General features: G+C 40.9%; 1 protein-coding gene across 3 annotated transcripts in view; it reads left to right on the plus strand.

Moving 5' to 3' along the window:
* LOC129765248 (host cell factor) overlaps positions 1-21,256 on the plus strand; it is a 36,826-nt gene extending 15,570 nt beyond the window's left edge. For 2 of the 3 annotated variants that reach the window (XM_055765351.1, XM_055765352.1), the window contains exons 3-10: positions 707-1,411; positions 1,481-1,632; positions 9,227-9,578; positions 9,660-12,199; positions 13,722-14,011; positions 14,101-14,722; positions 19,027-19,636; positions 19,718-21,256. In XM_055765351.1, coding sequence (XP_055621326.1) covers positions 707-1,411; positions 1,481-1,632; positions 9,227-9,578; positions 9,660-12,199; positions 13,722-14,011; positions 14,101-14,722; positions 19,027-19,636; positions 19,718-19,884 — 5,438 coding nt within the window. In that variant the 3' untranslated portion in view covers positions 19,885-21,256. The remainder of the gene's footprint in view (positions 1-706; positions 1,412-1,480; positions 1,633-9,226; positions 9,579-9,659; positions 12,200-13,721; positions 14,012-14,100; positions 14,723-19,026; positions 19,637-19,717) is intronic. The other variant, XM_055765353.1, reaches the window with a different exon arrangement.
* Positions 21,257-21,465: the final 209 nt, after the last annotated feature.

Consider the following 21,465-nt stretch of genomic DNA (forward strand, 5'->3'; position numbering starts at 1 on the left):
AAATATAATCAAGTGTAATGTCATTTTCGTCCAAAAAAATACAAAATAAAGTGTCCGAAATTTGAATTTAATCTGTCCGAATTTTGATTTAGTGTCCGAAGTTTGATTCTTATTCGCTTCATTTGAAAAGCATTTTATTCGATGATTTTTTTATGTTTTCAATCGAATAGGTACCAAAGTAGAAAGCTTATAAGCATATTGAACTAATTCATCGAAAATATCAACCAAATAATACCTGTGCATAAAGCTTAGATCTGTTTTCTGCATCATATGCCTTAAGCGTCCGAAATATGATTCAGAACGGTACCTACCATGTTACTTAATTGTTATGATAGGAATTTTTTAACCGTCTGTACATACCTTCATACCTGGAATAAAGAGGTTAAAAAATTGGAAAAGGATTTACACTGAACGTGAAGTGGATACACCACAAGGCCCAAGGAAAAATTTTGCATAACGTCACCGTCATTTACACGATTTCCAAATACAAACCAAATGATGAAGTATTCTAAGCCTTTTATTAGCATTCGGATCGTCTACCATTATTCAGTGGTGGGCTTGGTCCTCGAGTGCATTGCATTAAAACATGAATCGAGAGCGAACACATCAACTGATTTTACGACTAAAATTCTCGATTCTCGTTAGGGAAATTATTGAATTTTTATTCCTAATATTGTGTTTGTATATTTTACCATTTTTTTTCTAGCCACCAACCAGTGGTACGTACCGGCCACCAAAGGAGACGTCCCGCCGGGATGCGCTGCCTATGGATTTGTCGTGGATGGGACCCGCATTCTCGTGTTCGGTGGCATGGTCGAGTATGGGAAGTACTCGAATGAGTTGTATGAACTTCAGGCCACCAAGTGGGAATGGAAGAAACTCAAGCCGAAACCACCAGAGTCTGGGCTGCCACCGTGTCGACGTTTAGGACACAGTTTTACGCTGGTGGGGGACAAGATTTACCTGTTCGGAGGTCTTGCCAACGAGAGCGACGACCCGAAGAATAACATCCCCAAATATCTGAACGATTTGTACATCCTCGAGATCAAGAACAATCAGTTGCAGTGGGAGTTACCGACGACTTTCGGCGAGAGTCCACCGCCACGGGAGTCGCATACCGCTGTGTCTTGGTATGATAAGAAAATGAAAAAATACTGGCTGGTGATATATGGTGGCATGTCGGGATGTCGGTTAGGTGATCTGTGGTTGCTAGACACGGACACCATGTCTTGGACGCGACCGAGAACCAGCGGGCCACTTCCGCTACCCCGGTCACTACACAGCTCCACACTCATCGGTAACCGGATGTACGTATTCGGTGGGTGGGTTCCACTCGTCATGGAAGACGTTAAGGTGGAGAAGCACGAGAAGGAATGGAAATGTACCAACACGCTTGCCTGTTTGAATCTCGGTGAGTCTTGTGAGAACCAATTTTATTTGAATGATTGAGATTTTTTTTGTTTTGTTTTATACTACACAGAATCCATGACATGGGAAGAACTGGACCTCGACACCGAAGAGGACAACATGCCACGGGCGCGTGCTGGCCACTGTGCCGTTGGAATTCACACCCGGCTCTATATCTGGTCCGGACGCGATGGCTACAGGAAGGCCTGGAACAACCAGGTCAGGGTGAGCTCTTTTTCCTACAATTAAGTTATCGGTGTGAAAAAATCTCCAATATTTTTTTTTGTTTTTGGTTGTGTTTGACTATATTGGATTATAGTCTCTGCACCCTTCTTCGAGCACCTGTTGTTTCTTTGGCAATTGTCACGTTAAGAAGCCTTGGTGCAATATATTTTTGAAAGCGATCAATAGCGAGACACTGTGGCTAGCGAATGCTGATTTGTTTTTCTAATCATGGTGATCTGTACGATGACTTCAAAGTCAAAAGTTAGATTTTTAAATTCCATTGTTGTGTTGCTCATCATTGGACTCAGGTGTGAAAGTTAGAATATTTTGTAATTGAAATAAAATTTCCATAATGACTTAGAAAGTTGATCATTTATCCTAAATTTAATTTCTTAATTTTTCCTAAACAAACGCTCCAATTTTGGAAATTTTATATCTCGAGTAGGTTGTAATTTGAAGAGTTCTATTTACTTGTTCTTTGTTGTAGATTATTATGACAATGACCAAAATATTGTTCAGAGGAATATGTAAACGCAGGTCGTTCTCTTCTGATGGTAGTGACGGTTGAAAATATTGCTGCTCTCTCTTCACGCTCAATAAAGGGAATATCATTTCTCTGATTTCTCCCCTGTACAAACTCGTTTCGCTAATAACATTTCGTCTCATATGTTTAGCAAACGTCTATGGAAATTATCCATAGTAAGTCGCATGGTATTCCATTCAAAAATCAACAGAACTCAAAGAAGTTCGAAGACGAATGAATCGTATAATTTGAAGTCTGTGTAAACCAGGTAGGTGACGTCTTTAGAGAACCCCCATTGAACTGACAGGAGCCAACATATCGGGTATCCCACTGACATTTTCCCTTTGTTTTCATATGAATTGGGTATCCCACTGACAGTTATGCTTGAGATTTTGCTAACGATCCTAGCATCAATCATAGCACCCGGCTGGCGTAAACAAAAGATATCAGAAGAAGAAGAAGTTGTCCATGCTTTTGATATTTTTTTTTCAGCACCAGTCCTGAATAGTTTTTGACTGATGTGAAGATGCAGAGTTCAGATGAGTTTAACACGGTTAAAAAGGTTCAGCGTCCATTCACGATCCAACATAAATTACTTAAGATTCATCGACTTCACTGCCTCCGGGAGCATGGTCATACGTAAACCTTCTTTCAGTACAGCTTTCAATACTGGTATAACTGGAGCTCACTACAACAAAGGAAAACACAAATCGATCGCGTTTCGATCGATGGTTGGCACTTCTCAGACAACATCTGGTGATTGCCAAACTGCGCTTTAAACTGTCGATTGTCAACAACATAGGACATCAGCGCTCACCATGATACCACGCGCAGCTATGCTGCAGCCAGCGATTCGACAAAACGTGGAACAATATTGACTGAAGCGAAGGCAGCAAACACATCTCTTTCGGGAAAAAGGCACCGCCTAGGAGAGGAAGATTGTGAGGAGATGGAATTGCTGTACCTCTTCCGAGAATCGTTTTTTAAGAAATTTAACACCTCGTATAAAGGCTCTGGACCGAAATGTTCAGGAACAAAGAAGGGAACATCTTGACGAACGAACGCGAGGTGATCGATAGGTAGAGGCATCACTACGATGAACACCTGAACAGCGCACAGACAGCAAACCAAGACAACGTTGAAGAGCGTTACACCGGTGCAGCGAACAACGACGACGTGCCACCATCAACGATGAGTGAAATTAAGGAGGACATAAATCAGCTAAAGAATCAGAAAACAGCTGTTAAGGATGGTCTCGGCAGTCTATACTCCGGTTTATAGCCTGAATCTGGGACACAGAACAACCATCAAAGGAGCTAGAAGATCTCATCTATAAAAAGGTGACAAGCTGGACTGGGAGAACTACCGTGAAACACAATCCTCAATGGTACCTACAAAATTCTATCTCAGATCCTCATTCGCCGTCAATCGCCAATAGTAAGCTGATTTGTGGGAAGTTATCAGGCCGGATTCATGCCCGGTTGCTCGACGACGGACCAGATTTTTACACTGCAGCATATCCTCTAAAAGTACCACGAACACCAAGTCACTACGCACCACGTCGAGCACGACTTTCCCGCAAGTTCGTACGTACACTGCACCGCACACAGTCCAAGTTCATTAGGCGACCGATCGGAATCATTTGAGGCTCTCAGGGGACAACTGGATCTTAGCATCTGTCGGATAGCCACGGCACAGGATTGAACAATGAGGTAGTGAGCCACCATTCCAGGGAACTTCGGACGATTTGTGTGCTCCTTTCACTAAAAGCATCACAAAACCTTTTATTTTTCACCAAATTGTTCGGTCTTCGCTACCGCCGAGCTCAGACTGATGAAGATGAAGTTCCATTGTTTAAACTCGTTGCTCTGCGTGTCCCTGAATTCATTAACTTAGTTTATACTCCTTCGTCGAAAAAAGCTGTCGGCCATATCACCGAAGTAAAACGTGATAGGAACTATGCTGAATATCACAGATCGATGCGACTGGAGGTGTGCAATGTTCCAAAAATAGACAGACGATTCTTCTACCCTGTGCAGCAGAGAGTGATAACTCTTCGAACGGTTAGGCACACTACAGCGTTCTCTAAACGTGCATCGCGCATCGTTGGTACATTATTCACAAATTTTCCACTTTTCAACGATTTTCAACTTTGTGGTCGATTGCAAACTACGCACTCTTTAGTGTCACAGAGGGATCCGTTTGATACTCACTAGCCTGGTTTGGTTGAGAGTTGTGAGTGTTCACAAACTCTCTTTTCTTCGAACTTACTTCCCCGTCTGCTGTGTCATTTCTTGTTCCGCTCCTGTGAAGTTCGTCACCTCTGTAATCATTGACACCTCAAGATGATAGCTGCTTATCTCCCGGAATAGAAAAAAGGCTCCAGCTTATCCATACGCGGAACCTTTGCTTTCTCCATTAAACTTTCCAACGGTTTTGCGGAATACCGTATGCAGCTGTCGTATATTTTGAACAGTTTAGGAAAAGCGACCAACCCTTTGGGTTTCCTCGGAAGGTAAGAAGATTCTTAGAAGCAGCCTTTCTAGCTGCCAATTTTTTCTGCGTCGGTTCGCAGACTACGCATTTCCGTGGGATCTGTTGATCTCGTCCCATCTTAGCGAGAATATTCCTGATGGTTGTTTCTTCCTCCGCTGTCAGATTCGGCTTCTGCAACAATTGCTTAACCACTCTGGCGGTGTAACCGAAAGGTTCTGGTAAATGATACCGGGTTTGAATTGATGACTTTCTTTTATCCTGGTCCGATCACGACTCGTTTAGCTTTGTGGGTCTAGCGAAACTCGGCTTTCCGTTTGACATATCACTATCGGTTTGCTGATTTTGTACCTAACAGACAGCTGGCTGGAAAACTTTGGAAATGCCCCGCGTAAAATCCTGTTAAGGCAGCCTCCTTCATTTTTTTTATTTTTGGCTGAAGCAGACTTCTTCGAATTACTCCGCTCCAACGAATTGTTGGGACAAATCCAGTTTCAGTGCCTGGAGATGTGCACGGAGATCGCCGTTATAGAAATTCCTGTGCGTCCGCCAACTGCTTCTCTAAGTTTTTTTTCTTATGCTCCTTTTCGAGGATCTCCATGATCCTCAGATGATTAATTCTTCTTATAGGTCTTTTATCAAAACTTTTCTTCTGGTGTAACTGCTCCAGCGGTTCCACCAGACTGGTCCCGATAATATTTCTTAGCCCGATTCGGATCTGAAGTTCTCGAATTATCCTTCCTGCTCCCTGAAGCATCGAAGTAGTCTCCTTAGTCTCCTTGTACGCTAGCAGTATGTTCGTACACTTCGGGCCGTAGTCGTACCCGACTGATGTGATGTGACACCAGCACAGTCGTAATGGGTCCACACTTCGCACTGGATCATATCGTCCTGTCAGCATCAATCGTTCCAATTGCTCCCTCTGCCATTCCGAGGTTATATCCGAGTATTGTTTTTCAAGAATGTTCGGATTTTCCACAGAGAAAGGTTCGGGTTGAGCATCGGTGCGGACTAGACGTGCTCGTTTTTGCTCTATCTTTTCTCGTAGCAAGTGTCGGTGTTTATTTGGCGTTTCGGTTAAAAATGTGTTAATTTAATGTGAACATGTGCTTTCTGTCTAGATACAGCGGGATCCAGTGGAATTTGTTTCAATTCACTGGATAATTCATGTAAATATGTTGGTGTGGTCGCGTCCGTTGTCCGCGCGGTTCGTGTAACGACATGTTCGTTTTTTTTTCATCGCGTGTTTATTTTGTATATTCTTCTTCTTCAATGGCACTAACGTTCCTAGAGGAACTTCGCCGTCTTAACGTAGTATTACTTGCGTCATTTTTTATTAGTACTTAGTTGAGATTTCTATGCCAAATAACACGCCTTGAATGCATTCTGAGTGGCAAGCTCTAGAATACGCGTGATCACAGTGCAAGTCGGAGGAAATTTCTTTGACGAAAAATTCCCCCGACCAGAACGGGAATCGAACCCGAACACCCGGCATGTTAGTTATGACGCTAACCACTCGGCCACGGGAGCACAATTATTTTGTATATGTGTATGCATATTTTGGAATAGAGAAGATAGGGCATGAGAACGTATGAGTGTTCGTTTTTTTTGTGTCAAGTGCGAAATTATAATGTCGTTGTGGCTGTATCACACCGCAAGAATCATCGACAGGGATGAACTGAGCGGGAAGCTGCATCAGAGGTGTTGTTTTTTTGTATACATTCTCTCATATGGAGAACCTGTTTGTACGCAGCGAATCACACAGAGATATACAATCCGCGAGAAACTGTGGACAGAGGAGGTGGAGAAGAAGAGAGCGTTACAGAATCGGAAACCAAAGGAATAATTCACGAGCACGCAGTGGCGTCAGCTAAGGTTGATTTCTTTCGTATACATACATTATATAATTTTTTTTGCTGCATAATTGTTTAATATTTTAATTCTTCAATTCTCCAATTTAATTTCTTAATTCCGTAAATATGTTTTTCCTGAATGTGTTAATCACATTAACTCTTCATTCTTAAATTCTTTAGTTCTTCATTTCTTTGATTTTCAATTCATCAATTCCGTTCCACCGTCGCTAACAGAATATATCGCCAGTACGGATCATTTGGGGGAGTTCTCTCGGTTACCTTCTCAGGTTTCCCAAATATAACTCTCCGCCATCGCAACTGGAGTTCAATAAAGAAAATTCGCGGTGATCAGCGATATAAATTTCCGGTCTGGGGTTCTCTCGGTTACCTTCTCAGGATATCTCTCCTACGTCGCGATTGGGTTTCGATGAAAACTACGTGTCATAAATAATAGATGAAAACGGAGCCAGAGCAATAAACTTTGTAGGTTTTCCTTCTCAGGAAAAAAATACAAAAATCTAAAAATTTACAAATCTAAAGATACAAAAATCTTTAAATTTAAAAACCCAAAAAACTAAAAGAATAAAAAACTGAAAATCTAAAAATTTAAATATTTACAAAGCTATAAATCGAAAAATCTGAAAATCTAAAAAAAATATAAAAATACAAAAATATAAAAATCTAAATTATCTAAAAAATCTAAAGATCTATTAATCTGAAAATGTAATAAATTTAAACTCTAAAAATCTAAAAAATAAATTTAATAATCACGAAATCTAAAAATTTGAAATCTAAAAATCCAAAAATAAATTACAAGTGTTCAATTGCTACTTTGCTGCATTGTGTATACACTTCTAAATATTATATAGTAATCATTTGGAGAAAATATAAAATAAAATAAATTGAACATGACAGGTAGTTTGTGTGTAGACATGTGACATCATTGTAATGTACGTTGTAATTTTGTAATTCTTCCTTCTCTAATTCTTTAATTGTTTAATAATTCATTCTTCAATTATTCAATTCTGAATAAAAAAAAGAGTTATGACCTTCTCAGGTCAGGAAACATATCTATGTACTACGAACGATGAATAACGAAATGCATGACCGGTCCGATAAGAATGTATACTTTCTTCTAATCTCATTTCGCCTAATAGTTGAGAGTTCACGTTTTTAGAATTACATCACTTAATGCAGTGAATCCTGATTTTACTTAACCATTCCCACTAACAACTATCCCTTCCATGATAAACGCTAGGGAACCACGCTATAGAGGCGACCCTTCTGGCCTTCGGGCGGCGAATGTCATACTAACATTCCTTCCCTTCCCCTGGTGACTGTAAGGACATGGCCGGCGTCGTTATTGACCATTTATAGCTCGAATCACCGAAAATTGCACAACGAGAATGATTTGCTGGTCCCAAGCGTCATTCTGTGTGTTCTTTGTGCTATTTGGTTGGTTCAGGTCAATCACGGAGAGCAACTACGAATTGTACAGTCTACCCAAGCTCAAGAATGTTCGAATTTTACACATTGCAAACCTCCTGGGAACAGATTCGGTCGATTGGTTCGTGAGTTACAGCATTGAGAGTGAAGCAACTTTTGTTATTGTGAAAAAAATAGAAAAATCCGAATTTCGTGTATTGATAATCGTCAGCAATCGTTTTCCTCGTACTTACCACCTGGTCGTCAGTATTCTCGGTGGCACAGGATAGTCCCTATTTTTCGAACAGTTGTGCAAGCCACCATTTGTAATTGGCTGGTGTAGTGGTCCAATAAGTCCAATAAGAGTTCCTGATTTCCAAAAACAAAAGTAAATGAAACAGAAATATAGATGAGAATATATTAATTCAACACGATAAGCTAGAATGAATCAATCGAAAAACCTAAGTGGCTAATGTGAAAGGAACAACTAAAAACATACTTTAGTTTCTTAATTTCGAATACGAAAAGTTTAGATCGAGGTTTCTTTTGAAGGAAGGCCAGATATGATTCTTCCGTAATTTAGATACGGAACGGTTCAGACTGGCTATGACTGGTATATCGAAACCCAACAAGTACGGTTTAAACCTTGTGCCGTGGGAGATTGCAAGTAAAAACTTGACAAAATTATTTTTCTTCAAAACAACGCCCGACGAATTCGCATAACCCGCAACCCGCAACGCATATTCAGCGGGTTGCCGGTTCGTTCGCATATTCCGTGGAAAACGAAGATTAAGTCCAAACTTGATTCGCCTTTTTTGCCAATTGGGTTGAGAGATTTTTTTTTCGGAATATTCCAAAAAAAGTGAGATGGGAGGATGTAGCTGTCAACGATGATTAATACTTTGAACCATTGCTCGTTTCGGTTTGAGACACTTAGACACTCACGAACACCAAAAATGAACCAAATTTAGACAATTCAGTAATTATCTTGAGAAGACGGTGGTGCAATCATATGAAAATTGCGCAAATTTATGCTTCAATATCATACATCACTTTTTTTTAATTATCCCACTAAGATAAGATTCACACTGATTCTTAATTTAGTTAAGAGCTCTATTAGCTTATGCGTGTTTTGTGTATCTTTTAATTTTATTATTTTTATTATTTTCGAAAAATGTTTCTGCAGAAATCGTTCGCTGCAGTTTTTGCTTTGTTTTGCGCTCGTTATGCTTTACAATCGTAGCCTAACGAACTATAAACACCAGTTAATTGTTTTTCATTTCACCGCCGGCATCTTTAGGTTTGCTGCAAGGATCTGTGGTACCTCGAGGTGGAACGCCCCACAGCCGCATCCCGTGTTCAGCTTGTTCGTGCTTCCACACATTCGCTCGAACTGTGCTGGCCGGCGGTTCCCTCGGCTGCGTATTATATTCTCGAGGTCCAGAAGATTCCTCAGCCACCTCCACCACCACCTGTCACACCAACACCCACACCGGTGCCCAACATTACTCCAATTGTGGCCGCACCGCCATCACCGGCACTCAGCTCCGCAGTGCCATCCATATCGTCACCGGCGTCAGGATCAATGTCGCCAGCTAGTTCCAGTATTCCATCAGCGCTCACCTCCGGCGAGCCACTTCTGCAACAGCCGAGTAAGATTCCCTATCCGTGGAAAGCGCGACAACCAATGATTTTTATCTAACACAATCTCTTTCTTTTTTTTCCTCCGACAGTAATCAAAACACTTCCGGGCAGGCCCGCCGCTTCCCCGATTGCCCTATCCTCATCACCGATGGCCATACACGCGGGATCTCCACTGGCCACGGTTGGCGGTGGTGCCAGTCCAAACATCCTTCAGAACGCCACTCAAGCAATAGGCAGTCCAGTTCATCATTCGACCGGTTTGCAATCACCAACACCGGTAGCAGTTGCCGTACCATCGTCACCGGTGCACAGCATAACGTCGCCTCCGATGCAACGTATCGTAACCAAGGTGCAGGCTCCGAAGTCAATCCAGCAGCAGCAGAAGCTGCTAACACCTACCTCTCCTATCCTGCAGCAGCAACCGACACAGATTATCCAAACACAGGTTCAATCTCAACCAACGGTGCAGCAGCAGCAGCAAGCGCAGATTCAAACCCAGATCACCCAACAGCCACAGACCATTCGTGTGCTCAGCGGGACCACCGCTATTTCAAATGCTCAGCAAATTGCGACCGGCACCGGTACACCAATCCGTGTACTCTCATCCACCGGCCAGCAGGTGCGTATCGCTACCCAGCAGCAATTGGGTAACGTTAGCGCGGCAAACATTCAACATGTCACTGGCCAGCAAACGGCAACGGTTCTTCGCGGCCAGAACATTGTTGGGACGCAGCTGCAGCAGCAGCGTATTGTCAGCGCTTCGGGATCGACAACAACAACGGCCACCATTGGAGGCAAGCAAATCATTCTACAGAAACCGTTGACAATTGTGGGCGGCGCCGGCGGTAACGCCGCGGGGGGAATCAACAATTCCGTCAATCAGCCGCAAATTGTTACGCTGGTGAAGACAAGTCAGGGTATGACGGTACAAACGTTACCCAAGGTGAACGTACTTCAGAAGGGAGCGGGAGGCATCCAAACGCAACAGCAGATAGTCACTTCCAACATCGTCGGTGGAAGTGGTACTATGCAGCATGCAACGGTTGGAGGTCAGAAGACCGCTGTTATCGGTGGAAACGTAGTGAAACTAATGTCATCTACCGGAACGATAGGTGGCAAGCAGATTCTGATGAAAAATCCTAACATTGTACAAGTGGGAAAAGTTGGTACTAACGTTGCCGGCAAACCTACCCTGGTCATCACGAATAAGGCCGGGCAGCAGATCAGAAGTAATCAGCAAGTGATAGTGGTCACAACACCACAGGGAATTCGTACGGTCAGCGGAACCGTTACCTCCTCAGCGAACAATTTTGTGTCGCTGTCGACGTCACAGGTAATCAACACGATCAGCACTTCCAGAGCAACCAGTATTGGAGGGGCAACAACTGTTCTTCAGGCTGGCACTGTAGGAGCAGCTGGTGGTCAAGCGATTAAACTTCGCGCCGTTCAGGGAGGTAAACCCATTACGTTTACTGTTCCCGTTGGAGGGCTACAAGCTGGCGGGCAGAAAATCAGTGGCCACCAAATTATCAATATGCAACAGAAGGGTCTCACAATTGGTGGTAAAGCAGTAACGGTTCAACTTGCTCCGTCAGCGGGGGGTCAAAAAACTGTTACAATTGTTCCATCGTCCGGTGGGGCAACCATTGGTGGAGTTGGTGGAGGTGGCACCTCAGGTCAGCAAAAGATAGTTATGTTACCAACGAAAACAACCACAAGAATTGTGACTCAACAACAATTCCAGCAAATTCAACTTCAACAACAGCAACTACAGCAACAACAACAATTGCAGCAGCAACAACTGCAGCAGCAACAGCAGCAGCAGGAACAAGTTTCCACAGACGCTGCCTTCGCTGCGTTGGCCGCCGAAGCAGGTCTTATCGAAAACGATGGCGATCAAATAGACCAGATGGATGGCTGCTTTGATCTATGGCAGGAAGATGTGGCCTTCGGAGAAGCTGAAGTAATGAATAGTGGCGCACGAATTGAGGAGATGGAATCAGATGAGTGTGAACCAGCCAGAAGTTGGCCCACGATACCACAATTGGATGGTTGCGATGATATGTTGTTCACCGACGAGGAAGAAGAGGAGGATGCATCGAGGGGGACACCACGCTATGTGCGGCTAGGTTTGTTCGGAGGAGCTGCCGCGATAGAAAACCAAAATCCGGATGGTGAATCGCACGAAGGTGACGAACAGGATGTCCTGGGCCAGGGTGATTTGGCAGCGGATGCCGATTCGGTTGCTCTTGCTGCTGCGGAAGCTGATGGATCTGATCTTCAGCAGCAAGCGGAAGGAAGTGTTGGGGAAATGATGGAGCAAGATCAGGAAGAGTCCCCATCGGAAGAGCCAATGGCGGCTGGTGAAGGAGGAGTACCTTCGTTGCTTATTTCCGATCAGGAGCAGCAGCAGCCTCAACAACAACTTCTGGCTTTGGCCGGTGACGATGGAACGGCGCAGCTTAATTCCAGCCAACTGTCTCAGCAGGAGCAGCAGGATGAAACCAATCTAGCACATTCGGCTAATGACACGTCGGATGTTTCTATGCAGGATGCATCAATGCTACCAAGTGTTGGTGGAGAGGATGAACAATCCAGGAAGAATGTGTCAGCGGAAACCACGAATAATGTGAGTCATTTTTGCTTTCTATATAATCGTATGTAGTTCTATATAGTATTACATAGTTTATTTACCAAAAACTAAAAAAACAAATATCCTTATCAATTTCACAGTACATCCAAGGTAAACCACAGCGCAAAAATGTGACCACTCCCAAACTTCAAGAACAAGTCCCTCCAGTGATATTCCCTGTTAGCTCGCGTAAAAAATTTAATGCAGCGGAAAAGCAAAATCAGGTTCCTTCTGGCTTTCGTGGGAATAGTTCACTTTCGAACGACCCAGCGCTATAGGGGACACCAAAAACCCCAACTGTCCCTGTTTGTCCGTCAAGTACAATTTTCTAATCGGGATTTACAAAGTTGTCTGACCTTGTGGATCAAATTTTCACGGATTCGTTCAAATTTATAACTAATTAATTGTGATGTTTTTGCTCTGTCCGAAACTTGGCTTTCTTCGCGAGATGATTGCACCGAGATGACCGATACGAAAGGATTGAGGATCAATAAGTGCCACTCATTTTTTCGAATTCCACCATCCAAAAAAAAATCGAAGCTGTTGCTTGTCATGTAAACCATCTGTCAGAGGCCATCTGTATTGTCAGTTTGTATTGGCCTCCGAGAGTTAACTTCAACTCTCACGGAATCGCCTCGGGGAACAGTACGGAGACAACCGTTCATTGTTGATATATGACATTTGCAACAGCTTCAATATAACAGTATGACAATATAAACACTGGGGAAACAACACATGTACCTAAACCTCCTGCTAACCCAAGTGCTCTTTTCCTCTTGCTTTGCTTGAACTAACTATCGTTAGATTGCAAGTAAAATGTAATCCAGGATCCTATCATTTACCAATCACAATTTCTATCACCAATGGGTTCAATTCTTCTGAATCAATAAACATGGCATATGACCTCAAAAGACACAATGACTGGAAACAATATGCGGACATGATTGATGTGATCATCAACTCCAGAGATGGTTTACCTGCTTTGGAGGAATATAATTTCAGTCATTCAAGAATCTTGGGGTTTAGTTCGATTTCAAATGTACTTAGGGCACATTTTAGGTATCAGAGTATAAAATCCCAACAAAAAAAAAAAACTTTCTGCGTATAATAAAAAATCAATCTAGATTCATGAGCTCATTTCATGAATTCATATCCATGCAGGTTGATCCTTTTTCGTTTATTCCCCATCGTGTTCGTTTTGCTGACCACATCAATTGTTCTGTGCATTTTAATCTGTCCATGAAGCAGGATATCCATGGGATTCCAGATTATCATCCATCGGAGATCGTTCCAACGTTGGATACCGCATCATTAAAATGGTTACAACTCGGTAAATAATGGGATTTTCGGAAAGTTCTTTCTATAGTATATTCTGGAATGGCCTAATTTTCAGAAATATGAAGAAGAAAAATGATTTTTTTCAAATTTATAGAGTAAACTGATGTAACTGAGCGCTTAAAGATAAACGATTAAAAAAATCCACTGCACGTTCATAGAATTTTTCTCCTTATTTCTACAGATGTCTTTTGGCGAACAATCGGACGGAAGTGCAATGTCCTCGCGGTTGCATGATACACCTAAAGCCGATAAAGGTGCGAGTATGGATTCGTCACCAGGTCTAACGTCAGCTACCATTTCACACGGGAGTGCCACAACGACGCCAATAGTGGTTAGTTGTGTAAATAACGCCCCTACTGCGTCGGAAACCGAGGCCGCCAATATCCTCACCACAATCAAGAGCGGAGAGCTATTGTCGCTGCAAAATGCTGACCTACTTGCCGCTGCTGGATCTGGCGGGGATAACATTATGTGAGTGTTGAGGAAAACTGTATTCTATCAAATCGTCGTTGAAATTAGGTGAAACGTTTTACACAAAAAAACTTCGTTTTTCTTTCCAGTCAACTAAACACAGGGCTACTCCAATCGAGCGGTACGCTTGAGAGCTTTGCACGCTCTCTCTCGAGTGACTCTCAGATGATAACGTTCAAACCGACCGGGGGAAACGATCTAAGCCATAGTGTCATATCGACAATAACGGATGGTGCCATGGTAAAATCGGAAGATTCCACAAACAGTTCCAACAACGCCGGTGCTGGTGGCCACTTGGATGCCCTGGCGGAGGCTGCAGCCTCAGCCACGTCCGTACTTTCAGACTTGATGAATACAACGACTCCCACAGCTGCAGCAGCTGCGTCATCGTCACCATCTACAACAATGACCATCGTTGCAGCATCCAATCAATTACAGCAACAGCAGCAGCATCCAACAACCACAACGATCAAATTCTTTGATGCCAGTTCGAAGCAGTTCACGCTGTCTTCGCCACTGCTCCAATCGCCGGTCAATCCACCGGCAAATATTCTGAGCACTAGTAATGGAACAAGCGCGACCGTGTCTCCGGCTGCGGTTCCTACGGTTGTAACCACGATCCAAGGTAGTACAACAACATCTCCTAGTAAAATGTCAACTGCGGCGAAATCATTCCGAGGCGGTGCTAAAAACAAGGATGAAAAGGAAGAGGTGAGTTGGCTAACTTTTTATCATTTTTTTACATTTCCTTTTTCCCAAAGAAATAGTTTTGGCTCACGATTATATTTCGATCGGACGAAGTTCTAGTTTGTTTGTTTTTTTTATGCTCTTTAGTCCACATCTACATATGGTCGGTGTTCAGTCAGACCGGACTAAGTAACATAATTATGATTTCGAGTAAATCGAACTCAAAGTTTGAAGTTGTGTATTGCCGTTCTACGCCTAGTTGTCCCATATTACTTTTTGACGATTTTCACTTTTCGTTGTAACGTTGTAATTATGCATGATCTTACGGAAAAACACAAAACAACTTACAGTTTGTTCTCGGCTTTAAAAAAAAAACAACATCAAGCTCAATTGATATTCTATTCATAACTGTCCCACCATGTATTTTTTGTAGATCCATATCGAATAAATCGGTTCAAGTGCAAGAATTTCAAGTCACACTTTCAGCAGGGCTTATGCACTCATTTCTGGTTTGGAAGAACGAACCAACTCTCAAACAAATAAGAAAAAGTTTAACAGAATACGTGTACACCTTGTTAGCGAATGCCTAATAACAATGTGATTTATATTCTGCGAAGGTGTTGCAGATCACTCATTTCTTCATAAAACGATGTTTTTATGAATAATCTTTCAGGAAAACATAAATAAAAACTTATTGTTTATTCCCAGTATATCAAAAAACAACATCAAGTTCAATTGTTCCATGTTGATATTCTAGGCATAACAGTCCCTAACTTGTTCTACTATGTCTGAACAATTTGATGATTAAATCATATCATTCATTCAGTAAAGTTTCCTTCACTAAACCTATATAATAAAACAAATCGGTTTTATGGCTTGAAACAGTATTTTACTTACCAAAATTAATCGATTAGTATGTGCTTTAAAGTACAATTCTGGATTTTCGGAAAAATAGGTTTGAATGACAAACGGGTTAGCTTAATTGCAAATAAAGTACTTGCAGTCAATGAAAAACCACGGTTGGATCTGAAATCGACCATGAAAAGGTTAGTCATTTAATTAAAGTTTATTGAAGTTAAAGTTAAGTTATTCAATTAAATTTAATTATTTTATTTTACTCTCTGACTGAACAAAATATAATAACATTCGTAAACATTCGCTAACTGGGCGAAAAGGGAAGACCAGTTATCGACATTCGCGTTTTAACTGGTCCGGCATGTAAAACGTCAAATGAAATCGAGATGAACTTCAATGTCAAGCAATTGCTTGACTCGCGTTGATCATGAAATTGGATAAAAAAGGTTTCCAATGGAAGTTTCGCATTGAGTGCGACAACAAAATATAATTTGAGGAAATTATTTTTCTGTAATTTAGTCAATGTTTTTGTCATGCGAAATTAATGTCTATTTTCATAACATTTCAAATTACATTCGAATGTCCCTCATAGCAAATCGTCCATTTGAATATTGCGAAATTACGAAATTCTTCTTTTTAACTGGTCCTAGGACCAGTTAACGCTCGCCCAGTTAAACCAGGACTAGTTAGCGAACGATTACTGTAATATATTCAATCAACTTTTCAACAACTTCGAATTGTCTGAAAAGTTTATACATTGTGTTTCAATATGATTTACTTCTTCATGTTCACTGAAGGACAGAGGGAAGAATCTGCTGATGCTCAGAAATCTAACATTCATTTGAAATCCCTTTCATTTTCTGGTTGTCAGAAAAACATGGCTTCTCTATAATTGCCATTGTTGTATACAATTGGTCCACTCTGACTGCATACTATTATCAATTTTTGCTGATAAGTCAAAATAAATTTATGCCATAAACCTGGCTGTTTGCAACATAAGTGTGGTCTGATAAAAGTAGAATGTAGGTTAAGGAATTCTAGATTGTTTGCTTCTATTAATTCATTTTTTCTTATTTTGTTTCTTGGTCCGGTCTGACTGAACACCGACCATATGGTCTGCCAGGTCATGCATTTTTTAGCGAACTTTGGCAACTTTTTATTCTTTCGAGCTCCGTAAAAATCAAACAAAGAATATTTTTACTATCCATTATATAGTTTTTTTTTTCAGCTATCTTTTAACAATAAAACAAAAAATGGACGAAAAAAAATATTCATAACTAGAATAGTTAAGAGCTGATAAAGTGAGAGGATTCGAAAAAAAGTTGTGCCACGGCGTACACGATTTCAGCCCTTCTGGTTATCTAAAAAAAAAATCGAACAGATTGTGAATCAGTAAAGATGCCGCTATCGCATGAACCTCGGACAAGCCAAAAACATGTCTTTTGACAAAATGGCGGTCGTTTGAAAAACAAAATCCGGTTTAAAACGTTTTTTCTTACGTTTCTCTATTTTTTAAAAATAGTGAAATTTAAAAAATATACTTTATTAGACGTTCATGCGATAGATGATAGATGCCCGCAGATTGTATTCATATAAATTCGACATAAATCGGTTTGGTAACTAGTTTCAAGAAAAACGCGTTTGAAGTTAATTGTTATGGCCGTACCAAGAGATACCGCATCACTAAAATGGCTCTAACTCGGTAAATAATAGGATTTTTAATAAGTCCTTTCTAGGGTATATTCTTGAATGCCTAAACTACAGAAATTTGAAGTAAAAAAAATATTTTTTTATTTCGCTGACCTTGCCACGGTTTTAATGCGTTGTGAAATTCAGGTCTAGCGAGCTGAGTTAATCAGTTTTTACGTTGGTTTCACCATCCATGAATCATATTGCGCGTTAGCTTCGTGTCAAATAGATCCTGTGCTCATATTCTTGCACTCGTGTCTCGTAACCGTCCCGGCTCGTAGTTTTATCTACCTTAAACGACTTATAACCAGTTCATTTCTTCAATATTTCAACGTGGTATGAAGGTATCTTAGCCTTTTTGAAAGCGCGTACGGAAAGATTCGGGCTCCGTGCCTTCAAAGTGCACCACTTCAAAAAAAACACCCTATGCCAAATTTCAGTTCAATCGGACTTAAAAGAGAGTGGCGGGAAGCGGTCAGAGTTTGAGTTTTTTTGAAAATCGAAGAATCACCCAAGGGGGGAGTCTCAAGTCACCCAAGAAAATCGGGGTTTTTTAGAAATTTTTTTTGATGTCAAATGTCTTAAAATGGCATGAAACTTCGAGATGTAGTGTCATCTCGAAACATTTTTTTTGTCAAAAATCGGCACTTTGGGACTTAGTTTTTTTTTGGAATTCGAAACGAAAAGTGTGGTTTTGGGTGCCAATAAAAATAGTTATCTCGATTTTTCATTCGTAACTTGCTACGCAATGTTAATTTGCACGACAATATACCCTATGCAAAATATTAGCGTCAGCTAGGGATTGTACCCAAAAAAGTCCAAACGATGCCAACGGGGATTGAACCAAACCAGATGTCACAATCAACAATCGGAATGTGTTAGCGCACTTAGTTTTGTTTTCACTTAAAAATTGATATTTATTCTTTGATCCATTTTTGCAATAGGCAAAAATCGGAGATGAACCAGAACACGTGTAAGAAAAGCAGTTGTCAAAAATTAACTAAACATTCAAGGTAGGTAGCCGTACTTGTCAGCACAAGTGAGAGACATAAGTACCAACATAATGCCACAATTCCGTTCCGTTCTTTGTTTTGAAGAGGCTTTAAACTTTATACCATAAAAAATCTAGAATCGAATATACGTAACCCACGTAAATTCGAAAGTCACGATACTTTTTGACCTTGTAGTTACTGGTGCTGTTGCATAAATATTAGACCTCATTATAAAATGAAGTTGTAAAGTGTTTTCTAAAAGTAAAAAGGAGAGCATAAACGTGAGTCTATATAATTTTTGGTCGGTCTGGGCCGTGTATGTGGCAAAGTATGCGAAAAGCTTTAATGCGTGCCTATTTGCAATGAGCCTCTTGTTTCGCTCTCTCATATTGCTTTTATATTGCTATAGCATAAATATTATACAAATGCTATACCAGTATGGGAGAGTAGCAGATTTTCTGTTACTTTTAAGCTCATTTAATGTAATAAATCGGGATGCCAAAACATGTGTTAAAAATTAATTGTGTAGAGCGTGAATAAGTTGGAAGCCGAAAACACGACATCAAAATCGTCATCGAACTGAACGCTCAGGAGAGCCAAATAATTGTAAAATTAATTTTCAATTTTTCCTGTTCTGTTTTTTACATCATTGAGAACAAAAATCAACTCTTGTAACTGTAAGCCTGTGCCGCCTGACGGTTACTGTTGAAAGAATAAGCGGTCAAGCAGCGTGTGTCCGGAAATGTCTTTATTCCATTTATTAATCCGCTGTATCGATTACTTTTTTTTCAGAACAAGATCGTTAAAATCAAGGACGAATCGGAAAAATGGTTCACCGTCGGAATCTTCAAGGGGCTCTCTCACACGGTGGCCAACTACGTGGACTTCGAGGAGTGGAACTCTCTGTACGATGGAGACTTGTTGAGCGCTGACAATTTGCCCGATTTGAGCAAACTGAAGCGGATAAATTTGGAACCCGGTTGTGCCTATCGATTCCGCGTTGCAGCTATTAATAGCTGTGGACGGGGCGAGTGGAGTGATGTTGCCCCGTTCAAGACCTGCTTGCCTGGCTTCCCGGGGGCACCTTCCGCTATCAAGATCTCGAAATCACCCGAGGGAGCGCACCTATCGTGGGAACCTCCACCGTCGACAACGGGCGATATTCTCGAGTACTCTGTCTATCTGGCCGTGAAGTCACAGAACGCAAAAGATAAGGCCAACCAGTCGGCGCAGCTTGCCTTTGTGCGAGTGTATTGTGGCCCCAATAACCAGTGCACCGTACCCAACCAGTCGCTGCTGACGGCGCACGTAGATTACACCTCTAAACCGGCAATCATCTTCCGTATAGCCGCACGAAACGACAAGGGATACGGACCGGCCACGCAAGTTAGGTGGTTGCAAGGTAACGTAACGAGATCATTAGCTCTCGGCCCCACTGGGATCTTCTAATATAACATCTTCATTCTCTTGTTTTCTCCTGCAGATCCACAATCCGCGAAAGGATCTCCGGCTGGTGGAACCGGTGCCAATCCATCGCCATCGGCAGTGAAACGGTTAAGTGAAAAATCTCCCACTACGGCGGCAAAACGGGCGAAGACAAGTGGCAACGCGTCAATGATCGTCTCACCCACATCAATGCAACCGCATTAGGTATGTAAAATATGTGTGGATAATACACACACACACACACCCAATTTGTAAAAAGGCAACGGAAATTATTAGGACAGAAACAAACAATATAAATATACTTGCGCATTCATTTCTCCATTGAACAGATTAAGTTGAGTGTACCGATATATTCATATGCGAGAGTGAGTGCGATTGAATGATTGGCTGATATGATGTAATGTTCGTTTTGAATAACTCCCAAGTAATCAGTTTACAGAGTTAAGTAAAGTGCAAAATTATACTGATTCATTGACACAGACATGGTTCAATTTCGAGCAATGGAGTTTGGTTTTGCTAAATCTCCTTCGAAAGATGAATATGAATTTTTTGCTCCTAAAATTTTTATAGAGAAAAAAACTATTAAGTAGTCAAACCATTACACTAATAAAACACCATTTTAGAGAGAGGTATGAAGGTTATGTTATTAGGAGATTTTGCCTTGTTTTATAAAAGATTGCAGAACGCAGGGTAAAATAGTTTACATGTAGCTATAATGAAGATAATCCATTTATCACATCATCAAACGGTTCTGATTTTGATTGGCGTTAAATCGGTAGAAAATTGTTTTTTTTTGGTAACGGAATTATCCATATTCGAATATTCCAAGCGACAGGCTCGTTGCACGAGAAACATTTCAGTTTATCTTAGGATTTGTGACATGTATTCGTACAGAAATAATATAATAATAATATTATACACATAATGAGGAGAAATCAAATTTCGACAAGCAACTGAAAGAATAACCCCATCGATGAATCCTCTCCCTTATTTGATTCATTTGAAAGTTTTCTTGTATTATAAGTGACCACCTATCACTCTCACCCCGTGTATATTCGTTTCGTTAAGTATGAAACACACTTCATTTTCGAACACTCGTTTTGGAATCATCAATTTCTTGAACAGATGCGGAAACAAAATTAGTCGAGCTAATGTTTAACTCTTTCTAAAAGAATACAGAACCCTAGAAATTTAGAGAGAAGAAGAGAAGAAAAACCAACGGGATCTCCCGTCACATCAATAAGTATAATAAAAATATACATCTATATTAACGAATATATATATGACTAATAGTTGTTGTGATTTCCTAATATAAAAATTATATATGATTTATTTTGATTTATTTGTACGTAAGACCCATTCGGCTTTTTTTTTGAGTGAATGTGAAGTGGTAAAAAAAGATAAATTACACATGTGCTAATTAAAATTACAAAAAGGTGGAAGAAAATAATTCCACACTTTATATTAAGTGACAAGAAAATGTAATGGGAGGAAAATGCGTTTTGTTTACTTTTTATCTGTTTTTTTTTGGAAAAAAAGTAACACAATAAAACAATGAGATATTTGTTAACAGTGATTCCGCGAAATGTTTTTTTAGGATCCGAAAGCCGAACTGCCTAAGTAGTGTGAACAATTGTTATCAATCGTCAATGGCTGGAATTAGTGATCATGATTTCTTATGCGTGTTGAAAACAAAAAACTCCCGCCTGAAGAACGTTGGTATCGAGACTATAACAAAATTGATCTCCATGCCTTCACACGTGATCTTAGCCACACGAACTCAAT

This window comes from Toxorhynchites rutilus, chromosome 2, assembly GCF_029784135.1.
Source record: "Toxorhynchites rutilus septentrionalis strain SRP chromosome 2, ASM2978413v1, whole genome shotgun sequence".
NCBI lineage: Eukaryota > Metazoa > Arthropoda > Insecta > Diptera > Culicidae > Toxorhynchites > Toxorhynchites rutilus.